This window comes from Eucalyptus grandis, chromosome 8 (genome assembly GCF_016545825.1).
Source record: "Eucalyptus grandis isolate ANBG69807.140 chromosome 8, ASM1654582v1, whole genome shotgun sequence".
Classification (NCBI taxonomy): Eukaryota; Viridiplantae; Streptophyta; class Magnoliopsida; order Myrtales; family Myrtaceae; genus Eucalyptus; species Eucalyptus grandis.
The window spans coordinates 61586026-61610817 of NC_052619.1; the positions used below are offsets into that span (position 1 = coordinate 61586026).

Consider the following 24792-nt stretch of genomic DNA (forward strand, 5'->3'; position numbering starts at 1 on the left):
GTAATAAAACTATTTAAAAATTAAATAAAATGATTTGAATTATAAATTTTAAGAACGGTGCCAAATACAATTTTATCCTCAAAATTTTGAGCAGTTACCAAATATATAAAATTTGTTCTTGAGAACGAGTAAAAATAATTATTTCTAATAAAAAAATTGAACGGAATGGAATGATTATCAAATGCACCCTTAATGCACTAAATTTTCTTGTAGTAATATAGTTGCATGCTGTCCTCTTGAGCTTTGGATTATCATTATTCTTTCCTCTCTCTTTTTAGGCGAATCTATTTTGCTGAAGTTTGGCATGGGAGACTGCTTTATTTAGTATATCCAATTCAGCCGGATCATGACTCATGAGGGTGTATTTATCCCTCTTCAAACAAGTGGAAGAAAGGAAATTCCTTGATAAAGCATAGGTGAGGTAAGGCAACAAAAATACCTGAGCCTCCACGGTCCTAATTTGCAATTTGGCAGTGGAGAATATTGAAAAAACTTAGGTAATGAAATTATATTGAGGCTTTGGGAGAGTAAGTTTCGTTATTCCTGAAAGACTCGAAACAAGTGGATGTGATGAAAAATTCACATGTATTTTCGCAGGAGACACGAAAGTGTACAGAGTGTTTTAGTACAACAATTAGGATATGTTTGTTTGAGGGATAACTTAATGATAAAGGAAAATATTAATAAATTATTTTTTTGATAGTTTTCCTTTATTTAATGATATATGATTGAAAATATTTTCTGGTGTTTGAATCTGATTTGGAAAATTATTTCATTCTCATGATTTCATCTCAAACAAAAGAAAAATTAACGTTTTAGATAATTTTTTTAATCTTTTCTTTTCTTTTCTTCTTTGTTTTTCTTTTTCCTTCTTCCCTTGCCAATCGCTAGTCAAGAACTACGGCTAATGATAGGTCACAAGCGAGGCTCGACCTCACCAAATTCGGCAAGGTCAAGTTGCTAGATTTGGCGAAGTCGAGCCTTGTCGGCCCACACCTATGGCCAATCACTAGCCGTCATCGAGGCATAGCAATTGGTTTTGGCGGAGGGAGAAGGAAAAGGAAAGAAAAGAGAAAAAAAAAAAAAAATAAAAAAAAAAGGAGGAATTCCCAAAAGCATTTTCACCTCCTTAGATTTAGGAACTCGCTTTCCTAATTTTGTATCATTGACTGGAAAGTGTTTTTAGTTGGTTAAATATTTTTTGCGAACTAAATGGGTGAAAATTCAGAAAAGTAATTTTCGAAAAGTACTTTCACTCTAACAAATACACGTGAAGGATAAAATGCTTTTGCATGATTGTACTTTGATTGAATCATGTGGTGTAAGTTGAACTTCTTAACCTTTTTCCAATGAAAAATCTCCATGTACCGTTCAAAAGGAGCCAATCCAGAAAAGCTAAAAATCAAAACATATCAAACTGAGCTATCTAAGAAAACTTATCCGGAACAAAAGAAGAAGAAGAAGATAACACATGCTCTGCCTCCAGAAGGAGCAGAAAAAGAAACTCAAATCAAAAGCTGAGAAAATAAATGGCAGGATTGGAGATTCCTAGAGTGAAGCTGGGAAGCCAAGACCTGCTAGGTCATGCTTACTGTTTTTGTTCGTTAAATTCTACTGTAAGGTGAGAATGCTGAACTCTGATCTACACCCTTGGTAGATTATGCTCATATATCCGGCCTTCTATCTCATGTTTCTGTCGCTCTTTTTTTATGCTTGAATGACCTTCCCATGATCTCCCATCCATTGAGCAACGTCTCATTAGGCAAAACCCAATCTCGAGCTAGAACATCAGGAGGTAGATAGATGCCAGTTCAACTTACAGTGTCTTACGAGGAAGTCATGGTTGAGGTGATCTTCAATATCAATTGTTGAAATGCGTGAGCTTGAAGCTTAAGTCATTAGAAAAACAGGTACCAGGCATTAGTCCTTCACCAGCAAAAGAAAAGAGTAAACATTACCTTATCCCCAATTCTTCAATCTAGATCTATTTGCACTTGATAAATCGAGAATGCAAGTCGATGATCTTTCTTATGATTCATCAATTATTGGGGAAAAAAAAGAGCAGGTGTGCACATTGCGCCGTAGTTGAGAGAGCTTTTGCTTAGCACCAAGGAAAAAGAAAATTATTACCAATTGTCTATTGAAAATCCAAATGTTCGATTGAGTTAAAAAGCGTTAAATTGACATACAATTAGGCAATGAGAAATATTGAGGCCTGGCGAGAGCGAGTTTATTTACTCCTCAATGGCTCAAAGAAGCGGACGTAATAAAAAGTTCACAATTCTCCATGGGAAAAATAATGTGGTGTAAGCTGACCTTCTTGACCTTTTTACATTGAAAAGTGTCCATGTACTATTTCAAGTTTTGCAGTATCCCTCTTTCCTCAATTATAAGAAAAGTTGTCAGTGACTCATCAGAGTCTTAAAATATCCATAAAGTGACCCCAGATATTTAAATGAAGTGATTGATCCTAAAAGTTAATGGATGGAAATGCATTGAGGATAACGTATACTCTACCTCCAAAGGAGCCAATCCAGAGAAGCTAAAATTCAAAACACATCAAACTGGGCTATCTAAAGATCGCACATGCTCTGGGAAGCGAAGGACTGGAGAAAGTAAATGGCAGGATTGGAGATTCCAAGAGTGAAGCTGGGAAGCGAAGGACTGGAGGTGAATTTAATCAAAACCCTATCCCAAATCTTTGAATGCCCATGCCCATTTAAGTTTCTCCAAGAGCTGCTCGGTCTGTCTTGCTCTTTTTGTTCATTAAATTTCTGCTATAAAATGAGAATGCTGAACTCTGTCTACATCCTTGGGGGTCTCTGGCTGTGTAAATGTATCTGGGGATTGTCAGTGAATGGTTCAGAATTTATTTTGATACTTTGTTAGCTTCTGGAACCATGGGGAAAAGATTACTCTCCTCATGTTCTATGTCTGTGCGCTTCGAGCTTATGGCCTGGAATTGAAGGCACAAGAGTGCTGATCACTCTCGACTTTGTTTTTGTTCAGGTATCTAAGCTGGGGTTTGGATGTATGGGCTTGACTGGTGTCTACAACGCTCCACTTTCCGATGAGGACGGCATCGCGATAATAAAGGAAGCTTATAGAAGGGAATCACGTTCTTCGACACAGCCGATTCGTATGGAGCAAATGCTAATGAAGTTCTGGTCGGAAAGGTACAGTGTTATCCCCGTATAGGCGTTGTGCTTCATTGGCCTCGTACGTTGCCATGCCAGTTATTGTGCGCCTATGATCTCAAGCTCAGTATTTGGTATTTCCAGAGAGGCTGAGGTACTAAAGATGAGATGCTTTTCCACCCCTGTTTTTATGCGGGCACTATTGTTTCTGAAAGCTTATAAATTCGCTATTCTGCTTAGTGTTGGTTCATTTTAGTTATGGAAATAGAAAAAAAAAGTAAGGAAGGAAGGCATTATCGCCCTCCGGTGATGTTTCCCTTCTATTTTGCTTTCATGGACACCAATTTTCCTCCATTTAGCAATGTTGATTTGATGAATTATGATGCAATTACATATGAATTGAAGATGAAGATGCTTCTGGTTTTACTTTGCAGCTTCTTGTGGATCTGATCCTCTTCGTAGTCAATTTGATTGTAATTTTCTTATAGGCCTTGAAGCAACTCCCAAGAGAAAACATTCAGCTAGCCACAAAGTTCGGTATAGTGAGATTAGACTTTTCCAACTTGGTAGTTAGGGGCACCCCTGAATATGTGCGGTCATGTTGTGAAGCTAGTTTGAAGCGCCTCGATGTGGAATACATTGATCTGTATTATCAACATCGAGTCGACATATCAGTTCCCATAGAAGAAACTGTAAGTACCCTTTTTTGTTGTCTAACTACATTGGCTGAGTACTTATTTTCTATCATTTTGCGTGATCATTCGCTTTGTATAGTAGTATTTCGGTGATTGGTTCCTTGAGGACGAATACAGACAAGTGTTGAACCATGTATTTCCTGTTCCACAGATGCACGAATTGAAGAAACTGGTGGAAGAGGGAAAGATAAAGTACATTGGTCTATCTGAAGCCAGCCCTGACACGATTAGAAGAGCTCACGTAGTCCATCCAATTACGGCTGTACAGATGGAGTGGTCTCTCTGGACTCGTGATATCGAAAAGGAGATAGTTCCATTATGCAGGTTAGTCTATATTGGCATCCAGACTTTGTTGGTTTGATCGTGCACTACCGTTGACTTTGATGTGAAATTGATGGATTGATAGTGTGACTTGCTAGGGAGCTTGGTATTGGAATAGTTACGTACAGTCCTCTCGGCCGTGGCTTCTTCGCTGGCAAAGCTATTATTGAGAGCTTGCCTTCCGTCAGCTCTCTGGTACGTCCTATTCATCTATTTCAACTGGAAGGATGCAATGCTACTGCGAAAATGTGTCATCTGGATATGAATTTCAGTTAATTAACCGAACCATTGGTTGAACTAGAAAACTGGCCATTCGAGGCTTTACGGGTTGTAGTCTTATCTTGATTATGTTACTATTCATGTGATCTTTCTGTTGGTTTTGTAAGCCTCTACATCTTCATGACATTGGTAGACACGATGTCCTCGAAGGAATTTTCAGTAATGACTAGTGGGGACTTATATATTTATAGCAACTGATGCAAGAAAACTCTCCCTTGAAAGTTCACGCACCCCAGATTCAGAAAGGAGAACCTGGACAAGAATAAAATCATCTACTCTAGGATTGAAGATCTCGCGAGGAAGCATGGATGTACAACAGCTCAATTAGCTCTAGCATGGCTTCTTGAACAAGGAAACGGGGTCGTACCCATCCCCGGTGAGTCCCCTAGAGCTTATATTTCAAGTTGAATGACTCCCGTGTATGTCGGAGTGTCCTCTTCTAACAAAGTGAAAAAGATCCAGCAAATGTAGAAAAACCATGCGTTCCCCCCAAAATAACCAAATAAGGAAAAAGAAAAGAAAGAAGGGGGAAAGCAAACCAGTGAGAAAAGAAAGAAAAAACAACAGAATCAAACAAGCTCTTTCTGATGTAATTCCTGGAATGTTTACTGGTTTGCTGTGAACTTTGCTAGGGACAACTAAGATCAAGAACTTAAATGACAACATAGGCTCCTGGACATTAAAGCTCACTGAAGAAGATTTGGAAGATATTTCGAGAGCTGTGCCCATCAACGAAGTAGCCGGTGATAGAACATACGAGGGCGTGATGCATGCAACATGGAAGTTTGCTAACACACCTCTTCCAACCAAGAAGTGCTAAGCATAAGAGGTTCACGATCGCAGTCCTGCTGCCCAGTTCAAGGATTTGAAGACTCCAAGAATGCAATGACTGATGAGTACGTTAAATGGATACAGAAGGCTTGCGTACTTTGGAGCTGCTCTTTGTTCTCCTAGCCATCACAGGACTTGCAGTCAAGCCTTCCTTCTCATGTTCTAATGCTGTTTTTAATGCTTGCAAGACATCATCAATGCACTTCATTCACTGTAGGCTTCGCGACTGATCAAACTGTTAATGCCACGCTATGAGGTCTTTGTCAAGACTTTATTCCGATTCAACTAAGAGAAACTTTCATTCTTTACTTCAAGCAGAAGGAGCCACTTTATGAAAATTACATGTAAAGAACCGATGCTTTATCCATTTCCAGGGACATCAAAACAGACGAAGACAGATTACTTCTTTCCCATGTATTCTGACAAGCATAAAGTTAAATCTGAGGGGCAAACGACAATAGCTGTTTCCTAAGACAAAAAATACCATATAAGCAAATCCCTGTCCCTTTCCTTTTCCTGAGCAAAACCAATGACTAACCATGAGACTTGAAAAGAGTGGCCAAAGGAAATGATGCAAGGGACAGGAGCAGAAGACACGGTTGTTTGTAGGTTTGGCCTGCTCAATTCTCATGTACCAACCCCATTCTTCTTACCCACTGGCTTCTCCTCATTTGCATCTTCTGTCCCAGCAACACAATGTGAAGTGAACCTCATGAGCTTTTACCTGATGGAAGCCATCCAATGCTTCACTCAAGCCCGTGGGAAGTTGCTGAGGAGTGTAAGAGCTTTTGAGCCACATAAGCTCATTTCAAATGAGCACTCATTCTTCTTCTACATCTTCTTCTCCTATCATGTAGAAAAGGCATGAACACGATTCAGTACCAACAAAGCCAATCCTCCCAAATTAACTTGCAAAAAACAAAGAACCCATAATTCATCAAAGCCAATCTCGGAGTATTTGATATACCCATTTCTCTATTGCGAAGAACATAACTATCTTTTTCTTTGAATAAATTAATTGAAAATTAATCATTAGATGAAAAAGAAAGGAATTAAATGCCAATTTTACTTTCTTTCTTTCTTTTTTTATTGAAGGGGGCTTCAAGCGTTCATGTGCTAAGGAGCTAAGTAGCACTGACATGCAACATATGACATGCGACACGACGCGAAATGACACACGACACGTCATTTATAAAAAAACAGAGAATTTCGATACGTTATGACACGTTATATAGTAAATGTATATATATAATTATCATTTTATGATTATTTCAATCAAATTAATTTGATTCAAATTCATAAATAAATAAATAATAAAAAATTCTAGAATGAATTTACACTAAAAATATTAATTTACCATATATTAATATCATTTTTTGTTTTAATTTAATAAATTCAACTCCATTCTAATAATCCATAAAATTTGGATAAAAAAATGGTTAATACCTTAAAAACCCTAAACTAGTACACTGGTGACAAATTTACCCAAAACTATTTTTTTTTACCATGAAAAACCCCAAACCTGATTTTGTGACAAATTTACCCCGACTAACTATAAAAAAAAACCCTAAACTGGTACATTTATAATAAATTTACCCCAAACTAATTTATTCGACCACTAAAAACCCAAAACTGATAAATTTATGACAATATACCCTCCGAAAAATTAGATTAATACCACAAAAATCACAAAAATTATAAACTATGACAAACAGTGTAAAATCCCAAATTGATATACGAGTCAATTGTCACGTGTTATTTAACTTTATAATTTAACAAGAAAATTAAACTAAAACTAATACGGGGGTAAATTTGTCATAAGTGTACTAGTTTAGGGTAAATTTGTCAAAGATATACCCGGTTTGGGGTTTTGGTGGTCAAAAAAATAGTTTGGGGTAAATTTGTTACAAGTGTATCGGTTGGGGCTTTTCAAGGTATTAACCTAAAAAAAACAAGTCATTCACATCCTAGATTCACGTGTTAGAGGTATTGGAAAAAAAAACTTGGGATGTGAATTTTGTATCATAAGAAGTGAGTCAAAAGAGAAAAGAGTACTAAATTTTTCTTTTTTTTTTCTATTTATTATTTTTATTACTTTTTCATATACATATATATATATATATATATATTATCCCTCTTTTATTGAGAATTTTTAAAATTGATTTCGCGTATGAAATCGAAAACTCGCATATGAAATTTGAACTTGAGTGTTAAAGAAAGTATCGAAAGTTATTTAGGTGTCGAATTTAATACATATTAATTGAGTGTCCGAGAATATCCGAAAGTGTCGGATACGTATTCGACACAACATGAATTCTTCGAGAGCGTCGGTTCTTCCTAGGCGGACCTAGGACTCTCTCCGGTCAATGTCAAGTCAACCGTTGACTTGACCCCAAAGGCGTTCCACGAACTCCTTCTTCTTCCTCGTTCATCATCATCATCATCATCATCATCGTCCATTCTGCGATCCCTTCCTGTACGGAGATCTGAGCTCAGAGAGAGAGAGAGACGGCGGCGCGGAGGAACCAGGTCCGCCACGACGGCTCCAACGACGAAGTCGACTACGACACCGACGACAGGCTCGATGTCTCTCTCTCTCTCTCTCTCTCTCGCCGAATCGTCCCGAAAAATCGTTGCTTTTTTTGCTGGGTTAGTGCATTGGGTTAGGGGATTGAGGTACGATCGCGGCTGATCATTCGGTTTTGTTTGTTTTTTGTCTTTTGTTTTTTTGTTTTTTTGTTTTTTTTTGCCTGTTGTTGCCTTCGTCAGATCGTCGCGGACGGTGACGATCTGGTCGTCTCCGAGGACTCCGATCTCGCCGCGGCGGACCAGGGCGCCGGCGGCAGCAGCAGCGCCGAATTGCTCAAGTTGGAGGAGCTGGCTCGATTGCTGCAGGTAGGATTCGATATTTGTTGGATCACGGGCATCACCTGAAGTTTGCTGAAAATTGGCGCGGCCGACTTGTGCTTTTCGTTTGAGAAATTTATCCGCCGCTCCAATTTTAATATTCTCGTCAGATGGTTGTGAAGTTTCAATTTTCTTTGCAGAGTCTTGGCATGGAGGCAAGATTGAGGCCAGATATTGATATAGTTCGCGGGGTAATAACAATCTCTCTGTACTTCTTTTTCTCTCGTCCGTGTCGGTGAGAACGATATTAGCCGCTTGACTGAATCAATGCCGTGAAATTTAGTATGAGAATCCTGAAGCCCAAGAGGCTGCTCGGAAGACTGTACCTGTAGACGAGCTTGAGGAGAAGGCATTGGTACCTCTGGCCAAGGTGAGAGGGGTAGTGTGGTTTTGCTTTGACTTCATTTTGCCTTTGAGAACCCGCATTGTAATTTTTGCTTACCGTCAAGGACCAATTTGCTGATGTTTTCTCTTGCAAACAATGAGCATTTCTGTTGCTTTGGCCATTCATGATTGTAAATTAAAATATGATCAGGTGGGGAACTTCAAACCATCCAAAAGTGAACGGGATCATGCTTTCTTAATACAGCTGCTTTACTGGTTCAAGCGTACATTCAGGTGCTTTTAACGGTTGTCCATTAGATTTTTCTGCTTAGTTCTTCCAAATTCTGGATAGTGTATATCTTGTGCAGTGATTGCTGATATGCGACCGCAGCTGAAGAGTTTTTTCATCATTTCATGTTTACATCATATATTTTTATTATAGTGCAACAGTTTTTTGAAGTATTCCTACCACTAGGCTTTTTCATACTATTCATTTAGCGTACAGGGAAGTGCTCCTGGTACATATTAGGGGCGAGCATCGGTTTCGGGTCAATCCTGGACCAACCTTGGACTAGCCCAATCCTGCTGGTCCTAGTCCGGTTCCTAGAAAAACTGGATCGGTCCTTGGTTCTAGGATTTTTGGACTAGCATTGTGCGGGTTGGGCCTCGGTCCTAGGAATCTAGGATCGATTTAACCCGGACCACCCTGATTCTATATATATTATATATCTAATATATTATTTATAATTTTTTTATATAGATAAAACCCTAAAATAAACGGCGTCAACAACATTAAATAGCTCATTAGTAAGGAGTTCAAGTAATTTAACACTATTTTTTAGTAACTTAGATATTTTAATGTCTTTTACGGCATCAATAGCTATTACAAATGAGGAAAATATTTTTGTGATGAGTTCTCACAGCGTTCAAAATGGCATAAATAGCTTCTCATGGCATCCTCCTTTAGTGCTGGTTCTCTTCTGTCTTGTTTGTCCTATTAATATTTAATTTGCCAAAATCAAAAGAAACAATTTCTCCGCTCGCTACTTAACACTCACCTCACTCGCTTTAAGTCACTCGTGCCGCTCGTCGCTCGATGTCGCTTAGCTTGTTGCTCCTTGGTCGACGCTTGACGCTCACCCCACTCGTCGCTTGCCTCTCTTAGTTGACCTCGCTCGTCACTGAACCCAAAGGGTTGGTTCAGTCCTCGCTCACCTTTTTAGGGAGTATAAAGAATGAAACAAAAAATTATAGGTTGGTCTCGAGTTAGCCTTGGAACCGAACTAAACTCATTAGGTCGGTCCGGTCATCAGCTGCTTTTTCAGAGAATACAAAAAAAATGAAATAAATAAATTATCGATTGGTCCCGGGTTGACCCTAGAACCGGCCAAGCTCGATAGAGTTGGTCCTCGGTCTCAAAAATTTAGGACCAACACTGTGTGGATTGGTCATAGGATTTGGGAGTAGGCCGACTCAACTCAGACCATGTTCACCTCTAATATATATATGGATAGGGTTCACGGTAGAAGTCTTGTTTTTTCATGGGTTTTAATTTTGGACGTCATGCTCATCCTGATCAGCACTGAGGATCTAGATGTCATTATTGTATGCTTAAGTGGAAGCAGTCCTCTCGGAAAAATCAGGCATCATACTCTAAATGTCAACCGTGTTGAACTACGAAAATCCCAGTTATATTAACCAGAGCATGCTTTGCACCTTTGTTTGATATGAGGTTTAAATTCTGATTCAGGACTGCAGGATGGCAACTTTGCTTTTTACACTTGCCATGCTTAAGCAAATAGTTGTTTAGTGATCTTTATAGGAGCATGATGAGCGGACGTGACGGTTGAAAAGGGAAAGTTTTATCATTTAAGGCACTATATCTCAGAGTTAGGAATAATCATCTTAAGACAGGTAGAAAAATTGAAGGCTGAAAAAAATAAGAGGGGGAAATAATGACATCGTCTACTATGTAAATCTTTTGAATACTTACCTTTATAACATGGTTTATAATGATGAAAAGTGCAAAAGAGGAATTTTGTGTTCCTTAAAAGTACTATGAATAAATTACTAACCTGTGTCCTTATATCCTTGTTGCCTGTACAAATTTAATATCTAAACTGGAATATAAGAGGGGTCTGAACTCATCTATTTTTGCAGCTGGGTTAATGCTCCTCCTTGCGAAGGATGTGGTGGTGAAACTGTACGTCAAGACATGGGCACGCCGCTTTCTCCTGAACGTCGTTATGGCTGTTCTTGCGTTGAAATTTACCGGTAGGAAAATATTACTATCTTATTCCCATCCGATTAGACCCCATTCCCCTAAAAAAAAAAAAAAAAATAAAGAAGAAAAACATTCCCTGTTTAATTTCATCATGCAGCGAACTTTAGATTTTATTCAAAATTTTGACTTGTGCTTTCCTAAAATACGCTGTTCTCTTGGCAACCTTATGTACATATTATATGGCTGGGGAATTAGTTCATCTGCACTTTTATAGTAACTCATAGAGGAGTACATATTCTCCGGGGGAAATAAGCAAAAACATTCTCTAAGTAACAAGAGGTTATTGCTATTTAAGAAGCAGATATTTGTTTAGGAGGAGAAGGAAAAGAATAATATCACGGTTGAAGATTATCTGCTGGAGTGTATACCGTAAGAATATCACACCTATCTTAAATTTTGTACGGCACTCACGTGCATGTCTTAACTTTTGAAAAATGTAAACTTAAGTGCCATAACTTTTATTCAATCACTAAATGCAAAGAGTTCTTAAAAAAAAACGTTGGAGTGCCATAGCTTTTTATCCATGTACCAAAAATCTGCCATGGCATGGTACTTGTAATAAATATTTTTTAAAAATTGTGACACTCGAGTAATCTTTTTTAGAATTCGTGGCACTTAAGTGAACGTCTTTTGAGAAATCATGGCACTTAAGTGAACCAAAACAGAAAAATTTATGGCCCTTAAGTGAGTATTGTATGAAAGTTTTGACACCTGTAATGTTCTTATCCAGTTTTCAGAACTTTGAAGTCCTTAACATAAAAAATTGACTCAAGCAAAATCCTAGGAACTAGGCAAGCAGAAAAATATGTTGGACTTGGAGTACATCAAAGTTCGAATGTCAAACCCCATATTCAGGAGTAACCATTGGCATAGTGTGATGAACTGCTAGCATTTTGAATATTGGAGAAGTGCTTATCCAGTCCGCTACCTTCTTATGAGCACATTTCCTTCAGGAAAAGAAAAGGAAAGAACCCAAAAAAAAAAAAAAAAAAAAAGGTTGTAAGATTTGAATTCAAGATTTTTGTTTGTAGCTATCTGGATGACAAATATATTTGAAGCAAATTAACTAGGTGAATATATTCGTTGTTATGCCTGGCTTTATGGTTCCCTTTGCTAAACTGGCCTTTCTTATTCTTTTTGTTGTCTTATGCCAATTCTAGCTGCACACGCTGCTCAAGGATCACGCGCTTTCCTAGATACAACGATCCAGTGAAGGTATTTTGGTTTTCTAACCTCGACAGAAATTAGTTCTTTGGCGTCCTCCCCTTTTCCATGAGAGAATATTGTTCTCTGCAGACAACTAATTTTTTGCCTCTTTTTCTACTGGAAGCTCTTAGAGACAAGAAGAGGCCGTTGCGGGGAGTGGGCAAACTGCTTTACATTCTACTGTCGTGCTTTTGGTTATGAAGCCCGTCAGGTTAGTTCTTCCCCCCTCCTCCCCCCCCCCCTTAATCCTTCAGGCTTCATGATACGGTGGGTCTAAACTTTGTAATTTCTTCTTTATTTCCAAATAAGAAATTAATCTGCCAAAATGCATACTTCGTCTTCAAATATATAGGATTGATTGCATGTTATGTTATTTGGTGCAGCAAATGTACTTGGTATAGGTCTCGTGATAAATTTGAATAGAAAAAATTGGTTTGAGTATGAACTTACATGAATTAAACCTTAAGTCGTTTGCTTTGCCATTACATGCTCTGGGTGGATCATCTACAAGATAATATTATGTTAAGGCACACTTTGTTGTGTTTTGTATCAGCCAATTAGCCTCAATATGAACTTGCATGAATTAAAGCTTAGATCACTTATTTTGCCATTTCATATTTGTGGGTGCATCGCTGTCTCCGAAATGATAATGTGTCAAGGCACTCTTTCTTGTATTATTTATTGTGTCATATGAGGTCTTAATGGCTCTTCCCCCTTCGCTGTCTCTTATTCTTGTGTAGGTTGTAGATTTCACTGATCATGTGTGGACAGAGTGCTTTTCAGTACATCTGGGAAGGTAGAAACATCATTAACATGCTGCAACTCGTTCACACTTAGTGTGAAGCATGATTTTTAATCAACAATCACAAATATTTCCTGTTGTGCATGATTGTGCAGATGGATGCATCTTGATCCTTGTGAAGGAGTTTATGACGAACCTTTGCTATATGAAAAGGGGTAACACAGTTTGATTCCCCTTTGATTGTGACTCATTCTAAAATGTTTGAGAGAACTACTTTTGCTTTCCAATATTGAGAGAACTACTTTTGCTTTCCATTCTTAATATGCCAGGTGGAATAAGAAATTGAATTATGCATTTGGGATAGCAAAAGACGGAATCTATGATGTCACAAAACGCTACACAAGGAAGTGGCATGAGGTAATTTATCTTTTCAGCAGCATATGGTCCTAACTGGGAGTTTCACCAACATCCACAGTAGATTTTGTTTTTCTGCTTGTAGATTTTCACCAACATAAGATTTATACTCATATGTTGTGTTATGGTATGGAAAGACAGATTCTCTAAGTAACCCTTTAAATAATAGCACATCACCTGAAAATAGATGGGTCGTTGATATTTATTTTGCAAGTAACTTGTCATGACCCTTGAGGGGGTAACTTGAGTTGAGTAATTGAGAGAATCCAATAGATTGTGCCAAATTATTTCTTTCTTGGTTTAACATGCAGGTTTTAACACGGCGAAACTTGATCACGGAGACATCTCTTTCAGCTGTTTTAGCTAAGTTGACAGAAGAATGTCGTCAAAATTTTACTTTTGAGGTGCTTTCTGCCCTTGAAGATCGTGAGAAAAGGGAAATGGAAGCAATTGAGAGCGATCTTCATGCAGCAGATGATGCCTCAGTATCTTTACCTGGAAGGCAAAGTGGGGACAAGGAATGGCGCATCTCGAGATCAGAGATTGGTCCAGATGACAATGGCTCTTTTAGTAGCTCTTCTTGCCCAGTTCGTGTTTGCTTTGATGAGCATGTAACGAAAATCTATGATGCATTTTCTCCTATCCTCTCTCTCTTAGCAGACAACTCTGTTGCTAAGCTTAGAGCTCTCGAAGTTTTTGAGACTTTTAGGGAACTTTTAGAAAAGATGAGGAAATCACCCTTCAAAACAAGGAGAGTGTCACTTGATTCAGCTTCAATTGGGACACCACCATTTGTGCATCAGTTGCTTCCTTCCTTCAGCGAGTTACTTAATGCACTCTCTCTGAAGTGTGAACACGTGGACGGGAAAATTGACATATCTCTGGCTGGTGACCCTGTAAAAACCTCGCTAGCATTACCTGTAGTTCTGGATGCTTTGGATGACGTGATCCATAACCTTAGACAGAGTGACCATTTCGGTAGTGATGTTCTGTCCTTTCCACTGTTGAAATCTAATAGAATCCACTCTGGTTCGGTTCTTGCAAGTGGTGAGGAACTTCCTCTTGGAATTGTAAGTAGTGTTTTGCTCTTTGACTTTGTAAGCTTCCTTCACAGTTCTACTCGTCGTACCTCAATGTTATGTCATTAAACTATTCTGATGACTTTCAGGCCACAGCAGCATTTGATGGTACTCGTGAGACCAAATGGGAGGAACCAAATGGGGGTCGAGGTAAAATGACCTTATCTATGAGAGTTTTAGGATTGTTTTTTCATTTGGCACTCTGACGGTGAGATCATGGTGAAAGCATGATGGATCACCAATGAATTTCGTATGGTTGCTGTATCCTCTGTATGTTCTTTCCAACTGTTAGTTTGTGTTTTCATTTGTTAGTTACTGAAATTAGTGTTGCAGGTTGTTGGATCATGTATAAAGTACCGGATGGCCAGATCAGAGAGCTTGTGGCTTACGAGTTGATGTCTGCCAATGACGTTCCAGAAAGAGATCCTATGAATTGGTGCGCTTCCTTCTGCATAGTCCTCTGTTGGCGTGTGGATTCTATTGTGCATGTTGTTTACCTAACTTTAAAAGTATACTTCTGTTATTGCTAAAACCATGCGTGATGTTCATAAACCATTTAGTCAACAAAATTCATCTGGTTTTCGTGATGCCCTAGCAGTCTGATTGCATATCATATTCCTATGAGCTTAAGATTCATCAAGGAATGTATCGATCTTGTTTCGGTCATTGATCATCAGACCATTGAATCATATGTTCAGAGATAGTCAATTCCTTATTCCTTCTGGCATTGATGCCCTAAATATAGGTTAGAAGAATCACATTTAAACGAATTGCTACATTTCGGTCACTTCTCAGGGTCCTGCAGGGAAGCAGCGATGGCGGATCCAGCTGGCATGTATTGGATGAACAGACTTCCCAGCTGTTTAACAACCGTTTCGAGCGCAGGACTTTCAAAATTAAAACGAAAGTGCCCCCATCCAATGCTTTCAGGTACAGTGTCAACCCAAGATTTTTTTTTTCCCCATAGTTTGAAAGTTAGATCTGATCAATCGTTCACTTGAGGTTACATATCGCAGGTTTAGGTTTCTCGCAGTTCGAGATGTTCAATCAAACTCGCGGCTGCAGTTAGGAAGCATCGACCTTTATGCAAGCTGCAACTGACGCACCCAAACCCAAGCCAACCGGGGCGGTTTCAATATATTGCAGTTGCCAACCCGTGTCGGAACAAATGAGAGAGATAAAGTAATATTGTCATAATTCTGAAAAGCTCAAACTATTCCTGAAGAGAACTGGTGCCTGCATTGTTCCATTCTCTTCCCCTCCCCAGAGACTGCTACATGTATCGCCTGATAGGACAGGACCAGGCATTGAACTGCTATGTATTCTGAATTTGACTCTTTGGTACGTCGTCAGTTGCCTATTGCCAGACGTGGATTGGAAAAGGAATTAGTGAAGAAATTCAGCTGAGTCAAAAGCTCATTTGCAATCTTGAACCACAGTTGCTACTGATCGTAACACTTTGAACAGCTGGAGCCTGCCGACTTCGGATCTACTCGTCGTCGAGCCATTGATTTAATAATAAAGAAAGGATGGAAAAATCAACATTCCCTCGTTGTTTAATGATTCTTTCCCCGCAAAATCATTTGTCCAAATCAGATGTTTATGCAGCAGAAGCAGCTACCGAAACGACACTCTCTCACCTAACCTTAATCGCACCAAAAACCTTAAATTTCTCAAATTTCTCAGACAGACGAATCTAAATACAGAACAAACCAACTCTAACCGCCCACCATCCTCCGTTCCCCCAGAAAATGGCCTCTGCTGCTGCCGCCTCCTCCGTATCTTCCTTCTCCGCCGCTTCCTGCCACGGCGGCCGTCTCACCCTGCACACCCCCGGCACCCTCGACCTGTGCGCCCCTTCCTCAACTCCAAAGCCCCTCTCCATCAGAGCCCTCTCCGCCCCATCCCCATCCCCATCCCCGCGCCCTCACCCCGGACGACCTCAAGAAAATCGCGGCCAACAATGTGTACTTTGGAGCTGCTATTTGTTCTCCTAGCCATCACAGGACTTGCGGTCGAGCCTTCCTTCTCATGTTCTAATGCTGTTTGTAATGCTTGCGAGACCTCGTCAATGCACTTAATTCATTGGCTTTGCGACTGATCAAACTGTTAATGCCACGCTACGAGGTCTTTGTCAAGACTTTATTCCAATTCAACCAAGAGAAACTTTCATTCTTTACTTCAAGCAGAAGGAGCCACTTTATGAAAATTAAATGCAAAGAACCGATGCTTTATCCATTTCCAGGGACATCAAAACAGACGGGGACAGATTACTTCTTTCCCATGTATTCTGACAAGCATAAAGTTAAATCTGAGGGGCAAACGACAATAGCTGTTTCCTAAGACAAAATACCGTATAAGCAATTCTCTGTCTCCTTTCCTTTTCCTTAGCAGAACCAATGACTAACCATGAGACTTGAAAAGAGTGGCCAAAGGAAATGATGCAAGGGACAGGAGCAGAAAACACGGTCGTTTGTAGGTTTGGCCTGCTCAATTCTCATGCACCAACCCCATTCTTCTGACCCACTGGCTTCTCCTCATTTGCATCTTCTGTCCCAGCAACACAATTTGAAGTGAACCTCATGAGCTTTTACGTGATGGAAGCCATCCAATGCTTCACTCAAGCCCTTGGGAAGCTACTGAGGAGGGTAAGAGCTTTTGAGCCACATAAGCTCATTTCAAATGAGCACTTATTCATCTTCTGCATCTTCTTCTGTGAGCACAATTCAGTGCCAACAAAGCCAATCCTCACGAATTAACTTGCGAAAAGCAAAGAGCCCATGATTCATCACAGCCAATCTCGTAGTATTTGATATGCCCGTTTCTCTATTGCGAAGATCATAAATATCTCTTTTTTTCCGAATAAATTAATTGAAATTTAATCATTAGATGAAAAGAGAAAGGAATGAAATGCCAATTTTACTTTCCCTTTTTTTTTTTTTTTTTTTTTTTTTTTGTTTTGGGCTTCAAGTGTTCATGTGCTGTGGAGTGAGGAGGACCTGGGGGAGCTCTCAGGTCAATGTCAAGTCAACCGTGGACTTGACCCCAAACGCATTCCACGAACTCGTTTTTGGTCATTCATCATCAGCATCATCATCATCATCCATTCTGCGATACCTTCCTGTACGGAGATCTGAGCTCAGAGAGAGAGAGAGAGAGAGAGAGATGGTGGCGCGGAGGTTCCAGGTCCGCCACGACGGCTCCGACTACGAAGTCGACTACGACACCGACGACGGCCTCGAAGTCTCTCTCTCTCTCTCTCTCTCTCTCTCTCTGATTCTTGCTGCAGCTAAGGCCTTCGCCTCTCCGTTTTTGCAGGTGTTCAGATACCAGCTTTTCTCCCTCACCGCGATCCCTCCCGACGAGCAAAGGGTTCATCTCTCTCTCGCCGAATCGTCCCGAAAAATCGTTGCTTTTTTAGCTGGGTCAGTGCATTGGGTTAGGGAATTGAGGTGCGATCGCGGCTGATCATTCGGTTTTGTTTGTTTGTTTTTTTTTTTTTTTTTTTTGGGCTGTTGTTGCCTTCGTCAGATCGTTGCGGACGGTGACGATCGGGTCGTCTCCGAGGACTCCGATCTCGCCGCGGTCGCCGGCAAGCTCCGGCTCGTGTCGATCGATGAGGAAGGGGAGAGGGCGGCGGACCAGGGCGCCGGGGGCAGCAGCAGCGCCGAATTGCTCAAGTCGGATGAGGAGCTGGCTCGATTGCTGCAGGTAGGATTCGATATTTGTTGGATCGCGGGCGTCACCTGAAGTTTGCTGAAAATTGGCGCGGGCGACTTGTGCTTTTCGTTTGAGAAATTTATCCGCCGCTCCAATTTTAATATTCTTATCAGATAGTTGTGAAGTTTCAATTTTCTTTCGTTCTTTTAGGCGGAAGAGGAAGCACTGCTGTTGCAGCAGTTTGTCGTGCACGATAATAGTGCTCACATGGAGGAAAGATTGAGGCCTTACATTGCTCAAGTTCGCGGGGTAATAATATTCTCTGTCTGTACTTCTTTTTCTCTCGTCTGTATCGGTGAGAACGATATTAGCCGCTTGACTGAATCAATGCTGTGAAATTTAGTATGAGGATCCTAGAGCCCAAGAGGCTGCTCGGAAGACTGTACCTGTAGACGAGCTTGAGGAGAAGGCATTGTTATCTCTGGCCAAGGTGAGAGGGGTAGTGTGGTTTTGCTTTGACCTCATGTTACCTTTGAGAACCTGCAGTGTAATTTTGCTTACCGTCAAGGACCAATTTGCTGATGTTTTCTCTTGCAAACAATGAGCATTTTTGTTGCTTTGGCCATTCATGAGTGTAAATTAACATATGGTCAGGTGGGGAACTTCAAACCATCCAAAAGTGAACAGGATCATGCTTTCTTAATACAGCTGCTTTACTGGTTCAAGCGTTCATTCAGGTGCTTTTAATGGTTGTCCATTGCATTTTTCTGCTTAGTTCTTCTAAATTCTAGATAGTGTATATCTTCTGCAGTGATTGCTGATATGCGACTGCAGCTGAAGAGTTTTTTCATCATTTCATGCTTACATCACCTATTTTTATTATAGTGCAACCGTTTTTTGAAGTATTCCTACTACTGGGCTTTTCATATTCATCTGCTTCATGGGTAGATAACTTCTTCCAGCTATTCATTTAGCATACAGGGAAGTGCTCATGATACATATATGGATAGAGTTCATGGTAGAAGTCTTGTTTTTTCATGGGTTTTAATTTAGGACCTCATAGTCATCTTGATCAGCACTGAGGATCTAGATGTCATTATTGTATGCTTAAGTGGAAGCAGTCCTCTCGGAAAAATCAGACATCATACTCTAAATGTCACCCGTGTTGCACTAAGAAAATCCCGGTTATATTAACCAGAGCATGCTTTGCACCTTTGTTTGATATGAGGTTTAAATTCTGATTCAGGACTGCAGGATGGCAACTTTGCTTTTTTACATTTGCCATGCTTAAGCAAATAGTTGTTTAGTGATCTTTATAGGAGCATGATGGGCAGACACGATGGTTGAAAAGGGAAAGTTTTGTCATTTAAGGCACAATATGTCAGAGTTAGGAATAATCATCTTAAGACAGGTAGAAAAATTGGAGGCTGAAAAAATAAGAGGGGGAAATAATGACATCGTTTACTATGTAAATCTTTTGAATACTTACCTTTATAACATGGTTCATAATGATGAAAGGTGCAAAAGAGGAATTTCGTGTTCCTTAAAGTACCATGAATAAATTACTAACCTGTGTTCTCATATCCTTGTTGCCTGTACAAATTTAATATCCAAACTGGAATATAAGAGGGGTCTGAACTCATCTATTTTTGCAGCTGGGTTAATGCTCCTCCTTGCGAAGGATGTGGTGGTGAAACTGTAGGTCAAGGCATGGGCAGGCCGCTTCCTTCCGAACTTCTTCATGGCGGTTCTCGCGTTGAAATTTACTGGTAGGAAAAGATTACTATCTTATTCCCATCTAATTAGCTCCCATTCCCCTAAAAAAAAAATTAAGAAGAAAAACCTTCCCTGTTTAATTTCATCATGCAGCCAACTCTGGATTTTATTCAAAATTTAGACTTGTGCTTTCCTGAAATACGCTGTTCTCTTGGCAACCTTATGTACATATTATATGGCTGGGGAATTAGTTCATCTGCATTTTTATAGTAACTCATAGAGGAGTACATATTCTCCAGGGGAAATAAGCAAAAGCATTCTCTAAGTAACAAGAGGTTATTGCTATTTAAGAAGCAGATATTTGTTTAGGAGGAGAAGGAAAAGAATAATATCATGGTTGAAGATTATCTGCTGGAGCATACACCATAAGAATATCACATCTATCTTAACTTCTGTACGGCACTCACGTGCATGTCATAACTTCTAAAAGACGTAAACTTGAGTGCCATAACTTCTATTCAATCACTAAATGCAATGAGTTCTTTAAAAAAAAAAAAATGTTCGAGTGCCATAGCTTTTTAAAAAACTTTTACTCCATGTACCGAAAATCTGTCGTGGCATGGTACTTGTAATGAATGTTTTTTAAAAGTTGTGACACTCAAGTAATCATTTTTAGAATCCGTGGCACTTAAGTGAACGTCTTTTGAGAAATCATGGCACTTAAGTGACCCAAAAAAAAAAAATTTATGGCACTTAAGTGAGTGTCGTATGAAAGGTATGACACCTGTTGTGTCCTTATCTAGTTTTCAAAACTTGGAAGTTTTTAACATAAAAAAATTGACTCATGCAAAATCCTAGGAACTAGGAAGGCAAAAAAATATGTTGGACTTGGAGTACATCAAAGTTCGAATGTCAAACCCCATATTCAGGAATAACCATTGGCATAGTGTGATGGCCTGCTAGCATTTTGAATATTAGAGAAGTGCTTATCCAGTCCGCTACCTTCTTATGAGCACATTTCCTTCAGGAAAAGAAAAGGAAAGAACCAAAAAAAAAAAATTTGTAAGATTTGAATTCAAGATGTTTGTTTGTAGCTATCTGGATAACAAAAGTAATTAAAGCAAATTAACTTGGTGAATATATTAGTTGTTATGCTTGGCTTTATGGTTCCCTTTGCTAAACTGGCCTTTCTTATTCTTTTCGCTGTCTTTTGCCAATTCTAGCTGCACACGCTGCTCAAGGATCACACGCTTTCCGAGATACAACGATCCAGTGAAGGTATTTTGGTTTTGTAACCTCAACAGAAATTAGTTCTTTGGCGTCCTCCCTTTTCCCATGAGAGAATATTGTACTCTACAGACAACTAATTTTTTGCCTCTTTTTCTATTGGAAGCTCTTAGAGACAAGAAGAGGCCGTTGTGGGGAGTGGGCAAACTGCTTTACATTATACTGTCGTGCTTTGGGTTATGAAACCCGTCTGGTTAGTTCTTTTTTTTTTTTTTTTTTTTTGCCTTAATCCTTCAGGCTTCATGATACGGTGGGTCTAAACTTTGCAATTTCTTCTTTATTTCCAAATAAGAAATTAATCTGCCAAAATGTATACTTAGTCTTCAAATATATAGGATTGATTGCATGTTATGTTATTTGGTGCAGCAAATGTACTTGGTATGGGTCTCGTGATAAATTTGAATAGAAAAAATTGGTTTGAGTATGAATTTACGTGAATTAAACCTTAAGTTGTTGGCTTTGCCATTACATGCTCTGGGTGGATCATCTACAAGATAATATTATGTTAAGGCACACTTTGTTGTGTTTTGTATCAGCCAATTAGCCTCAATATGAACTTGCACGAATTAAAGCTTAGATCACTTATTTTGCCATTTCATATTTGTGGTCGCGTCACTATCTCCGAAATGATAATGTGTCAAGGCACTCTTTCTTCTATTATGTATTGTGTCATATGAGGTCTTAATGGCTCTTCCCCCTCCACTGTCTCTTGTTCTTGTGTAGGTTTTAGATCTCAATGATCATGTGTGGACAGAGTGCTTTTCGGTACATCTGGGAAGGTAGAAACATCATTAATATTCTGCAACTCGTTCACACTCTCTGTGAAGTATGATTTTTAATCAACAATCACAAGTATTTCCTATTGTGCATGATTGTGCAGATGGATGCATCTTGATCCTTGTGAAGGAGTTTATGACGAACCTTTGCTATATGAAAAGGGGTAACGCAGTTTGATTCCCCTTTGATTGTGACTTATTCTAAAATGTTTGAGAGAACTACTTTTGCTTTCCAATATTGAGAGAACTACTTTTGCTTTCCATTCTTAATATGCTAGGTGGAATAAGCAAATGAATTATGCATTTGGGATAGCAAAAGATGGAATCTATGATGTCACAAAACGCTACACAAGGAAGTGGCATGAGGTAATTTATCTTTTCAGCAGCATATGGTCCTAACTGGGAGTTTCACCAACATCCACAGTAGATTTTGTTTTTCTGCTTGTAGATTTTCACCAACATAAGATTTATACTTATATGTTGTGTTATGGTATGGAAAGACAGATTCTCGAAGTAACCTTTAAATAATAGCACATCACCTGAAAATAGATGGGTCGTTGATATTTATTTTGCAAGTAACTTGTCATGACCCTTGAGGGGGTAACTTGAGTTGAGTAATTGAGAGAATCCAATAGATTGTGCCAAATTATTTCTTTCTTGGTTTAACATGCAGGTTTTAACACGGCGAAACTTGATCACGGAAACATCTCTTTCAGCTGTTTTAGCTAAGTTGACAAAAGAATGTCGGAGAAGTTTTACATCTCAGGTGCTTTCTGCCCTTGAAGATCGTGAGAAAAGGGAAATGGAAGCAATTGAGAGAGATCTTCATGCAGCAGGCGATGCCTCGGTATCTTTACCTGGTAGGCAAAGTGGGGACAAGGAATGGCGCATCTCGAGATCAGAGATTGGTCCGGATGACAATGGCTCTTTGAGTTGCTCTTCTTGCCCAGTTCGTGTTTGCTTTGATGAGCATGTAACAAAAATCTATGATGCATTTTCTCCTATCCTCTCTCTCTTAGCAGACAACTCTGTTGCTAAGCTTAGAGCTCTCGAAGTTTTTGAGACTTTTAGGGAACTTTTAGAAAAGACGAGGAAATCACCCTTCAAAACAAGGAGAGTGTCACTTGATTCAGCTTCAATTGGGACACCACCATTTGTGCATCAGTTGCTTCCTTCCTTCAGCGAGTTACTCAATGCACTCTCTCTGAAGTGTGAACACGTGGACGGGAAAATTGACATATCTCTGGCTGGTGACCCTGTAAAAGCCTCGCTAGCATTACCTGTAGTTCTGGATGCTTTGGATGATGTGATCCATAACCTTAGACAGAGTGACCATTTCGGTAGCGATGTTCTATCCTTTCCACTGTTGAAATCTAATAGAATCCACTCTGGTTCGGTTCTTGCAAGTGGTGAGGAACTTCCTCTTGGAATTGTAAGTAGTGGTTTGCTCTTTGACTTTGTAAGCTTCCTTCACAGTTCTACTCGTCGTACCTCAATGTTTTGTCATTAAACTATTCTGATGAACTTTCAGGCCACAGCAGCATTTGATGGTACTCGTGAGACCAAATGGGAGGAACCAAATGGGGGTCGAGGTAAAATGACCTTATCTATGAGAGTTGTAGGATTGTTTTTTCATTTGGCACTCTGATGGAGAGATCATGGTGAAAGCATGATGGATCACCAACGAATTTTGTATGGTTGCTGTATCCTGTGTATGTTCTTCCCAACTGTTAGTTTGTGTTTTCATTTGTTAGTTACTGAAATTAGTCTTGCAGGTTGTTGGATCATGTATAAAGTACCGGATGGCCAGATGAGAGAGCTTGTGGCTTACGAGTTGATGTCTGCCAATGACGTTCCAGAAAGAGATCCTATGAATTGGTGCGCTTCCTTCTGCATAGTCCTCTGTTGGCGTGTGGATTCTATTGTTCATGTTGTTTACCTAACTTTAAAAGTATACTTCTGTTATCACTAAAACCATGCGTGATGTTCATAAACCATTTAGTCAGCAAAATTCATCTGGTTTTCATGATTCCCTAACAGTCTGATTGCATATCATATTCCTATGAGCTTAAGATGCATCAAGGAATGTCTTGATCTTGTTTCAGTCATTGATCATCAGACCATTGAATCATCTGTTCAGAGATAGTCAATTCCTTATTCCTTCGGGCATCGATGCCCTAATTATAGGTTAGAAGAATCACATTTAAACGAATTGCTACATTTCGGTCACTTCTCAGGGTCCTGCAGGGAAGCAGCGATGGCGGATCCAGCTGGCATGTATTGGATGAACAGACTTCCCAGCTGTTTAACAACCGTTTCGAGCGCAGGACTTTCAAAATTAAAACGAAAGTGCCCCCATCCAATGCTTTCAGGTACAGTGTCAACCAGAGATTTTTTTTTTCCCCATAGTTTGAAAGTTAGATCTGATCAATCGTTCACTTGAGGTTACATATCGCAGGTTTAAGTTTCTCGCAGTTCGAGATGTTCAATCAAACTCACGGCTGCAGTTAGGAAGCATCGACCTTTATGCAAGATGCAGCTGACGCACCCAAACCCAAGCCAACCGGGGCGGTTTCAATATATTGCAGTAGCCAACCCGCGTCGGAACAAATGAGAGAGAGAAAGTAAAATTGTCATAATTCTAAAAAGATCAAATTATTCCTGAAGAGAAGTGGTGCCTCCAGTGTTCCATTCTCTTCCCTTCCCCAGAGACTGCTACATTTATCGCCTTATGGGGCATGACCAGGCATTTAGACTCCAATGTATTCTGAATTTGACTCTTTGGTACGTTGTCAGTTGCCTATTGCCAGACGTGGATTGGAAAAGGAATTAGTGAAGAAATTCAGCTGAGTCAAAAGCTCATGTGCAATCTTGAACCACAGTTGCTACTGATGGTAACACTTTGAACAGCTCGAGCCTGCGGGCTTCGGATCTACTCATCTTCGAGCCATTGATTTAATAATAAGAAAAGATGGAAAAATCAACATCCCTCATTGTTTAATGATTCTTTCCCCCCAAATCATTTGTCCAAATCAGATAGATGTTTATGCAGCAGAAGCAGCTACCAAAACGACACACTTTCACCAACCATTGCCAACCGTAAAACCTCACTCCACCAAATGGCTCACCAGAAA

General features: G+C 39.6%; 3 protein-coding genes across 4 annotated transcripts; all 3 read left to right on the forward strand.

The window, feature by feature from the left end:
- The first annotated feature begins 1473 nt into the window (after positions 1–1473).
- Positions 1474–5577, forward strand: LOC104415457 (probable aldo-keto reductase 1). The gene is given in 9 exon segments (XM_010026746.3): positions 1474–1621; positions 2462–2670; positions 3010–3103; positions 3106–3176; positions 3626–3829; positions 3984–4156; positions 4252–4348; positions 4655–4808; positions 5065–5577. Coding segments are annotated over 8 exon segments (1032 nt in total). The 5' UTR covers positions 1474–1621; positions 2462–2619; the 3' UTR covers positions 5253–5577.
- A 2009-nt stretch (positions 5578–7586) lies between these two features.
- On the forward strand, positions 7587–15652 carry LOC104415459 (peptide-N(4)-(N-acetyl-beta-glucosaminyl)asparagine amidase). Of its 2 annotated transcripts, none has more exons than XM_039300615.1 (16): positions 7587–7849; positions 8033–8158; positions 8311–8361; positions 8454–8540; positions 8706–8788; positions 10655–10768; positions 11939–11993; positions 12118–12195; positions 12725–12780; positions 12882–12941; positions 13056–13143; positions 13452–14210; positions 14309–14369; positions 14553–14655; positions 15015–15149; positions 15236–15652. In XM_039300615.1, exons 3-16 carry the CDS (start codon positions 8320–8322, stop codon positions 15318–15320), a joined length of 1806 nt encoding a protein of 601 aa, XP_039156549.1. In that variant the 5' UTR covers positions 7587–7849; positions 8033–8158; positions 8311–8319; the 3' UTR covers positions 15321–15652. The 2 variants fall into 2 exon arrangements, with proteins under 2 accessions (XP_039156549.1, XP_039156548.1); XM_039300614.1 differs by having other exon boundaries at positions 7588–7849; positions 12109–12195.
- A 1562-nt stretch (positions 15653–17214) lies between these two features.
- On the forward strand, positions 17215–24520 carry LOC104415458 (peptide-N(4)-(N-acetyl-beta-glucosaminyl)asparagine amidase). Its single transcript, XM_010026750.3, has 17 exons — positions 17215–17462; positions 17538–17591; positions 17751–17930; positions 18090–18188; positions 18283–18369; positions 18534–18616; positions 19535–19648; positions 20819–20873; positions 20989–21075; positions 21606–21661; positions 21763–21822; positions 21937–22024; positions 22332–23090; positions 23190–23250; positions 23434–23536; positions 23896–24030; positions 24117–24520. Exons 1-17 carry the CDS (start codon positions 17385–17387, stop codon positions 24199–24201), a joined length of 2184 nt encoding a protein of 727 aa, XP_010025052.2. The 5' UTR covers positions 17215–17384; the 3' UTR covers positions 24202–24520.
- The last annotated feature ends 272 nt before the right edge of the window (positions 24521–24792 follow it).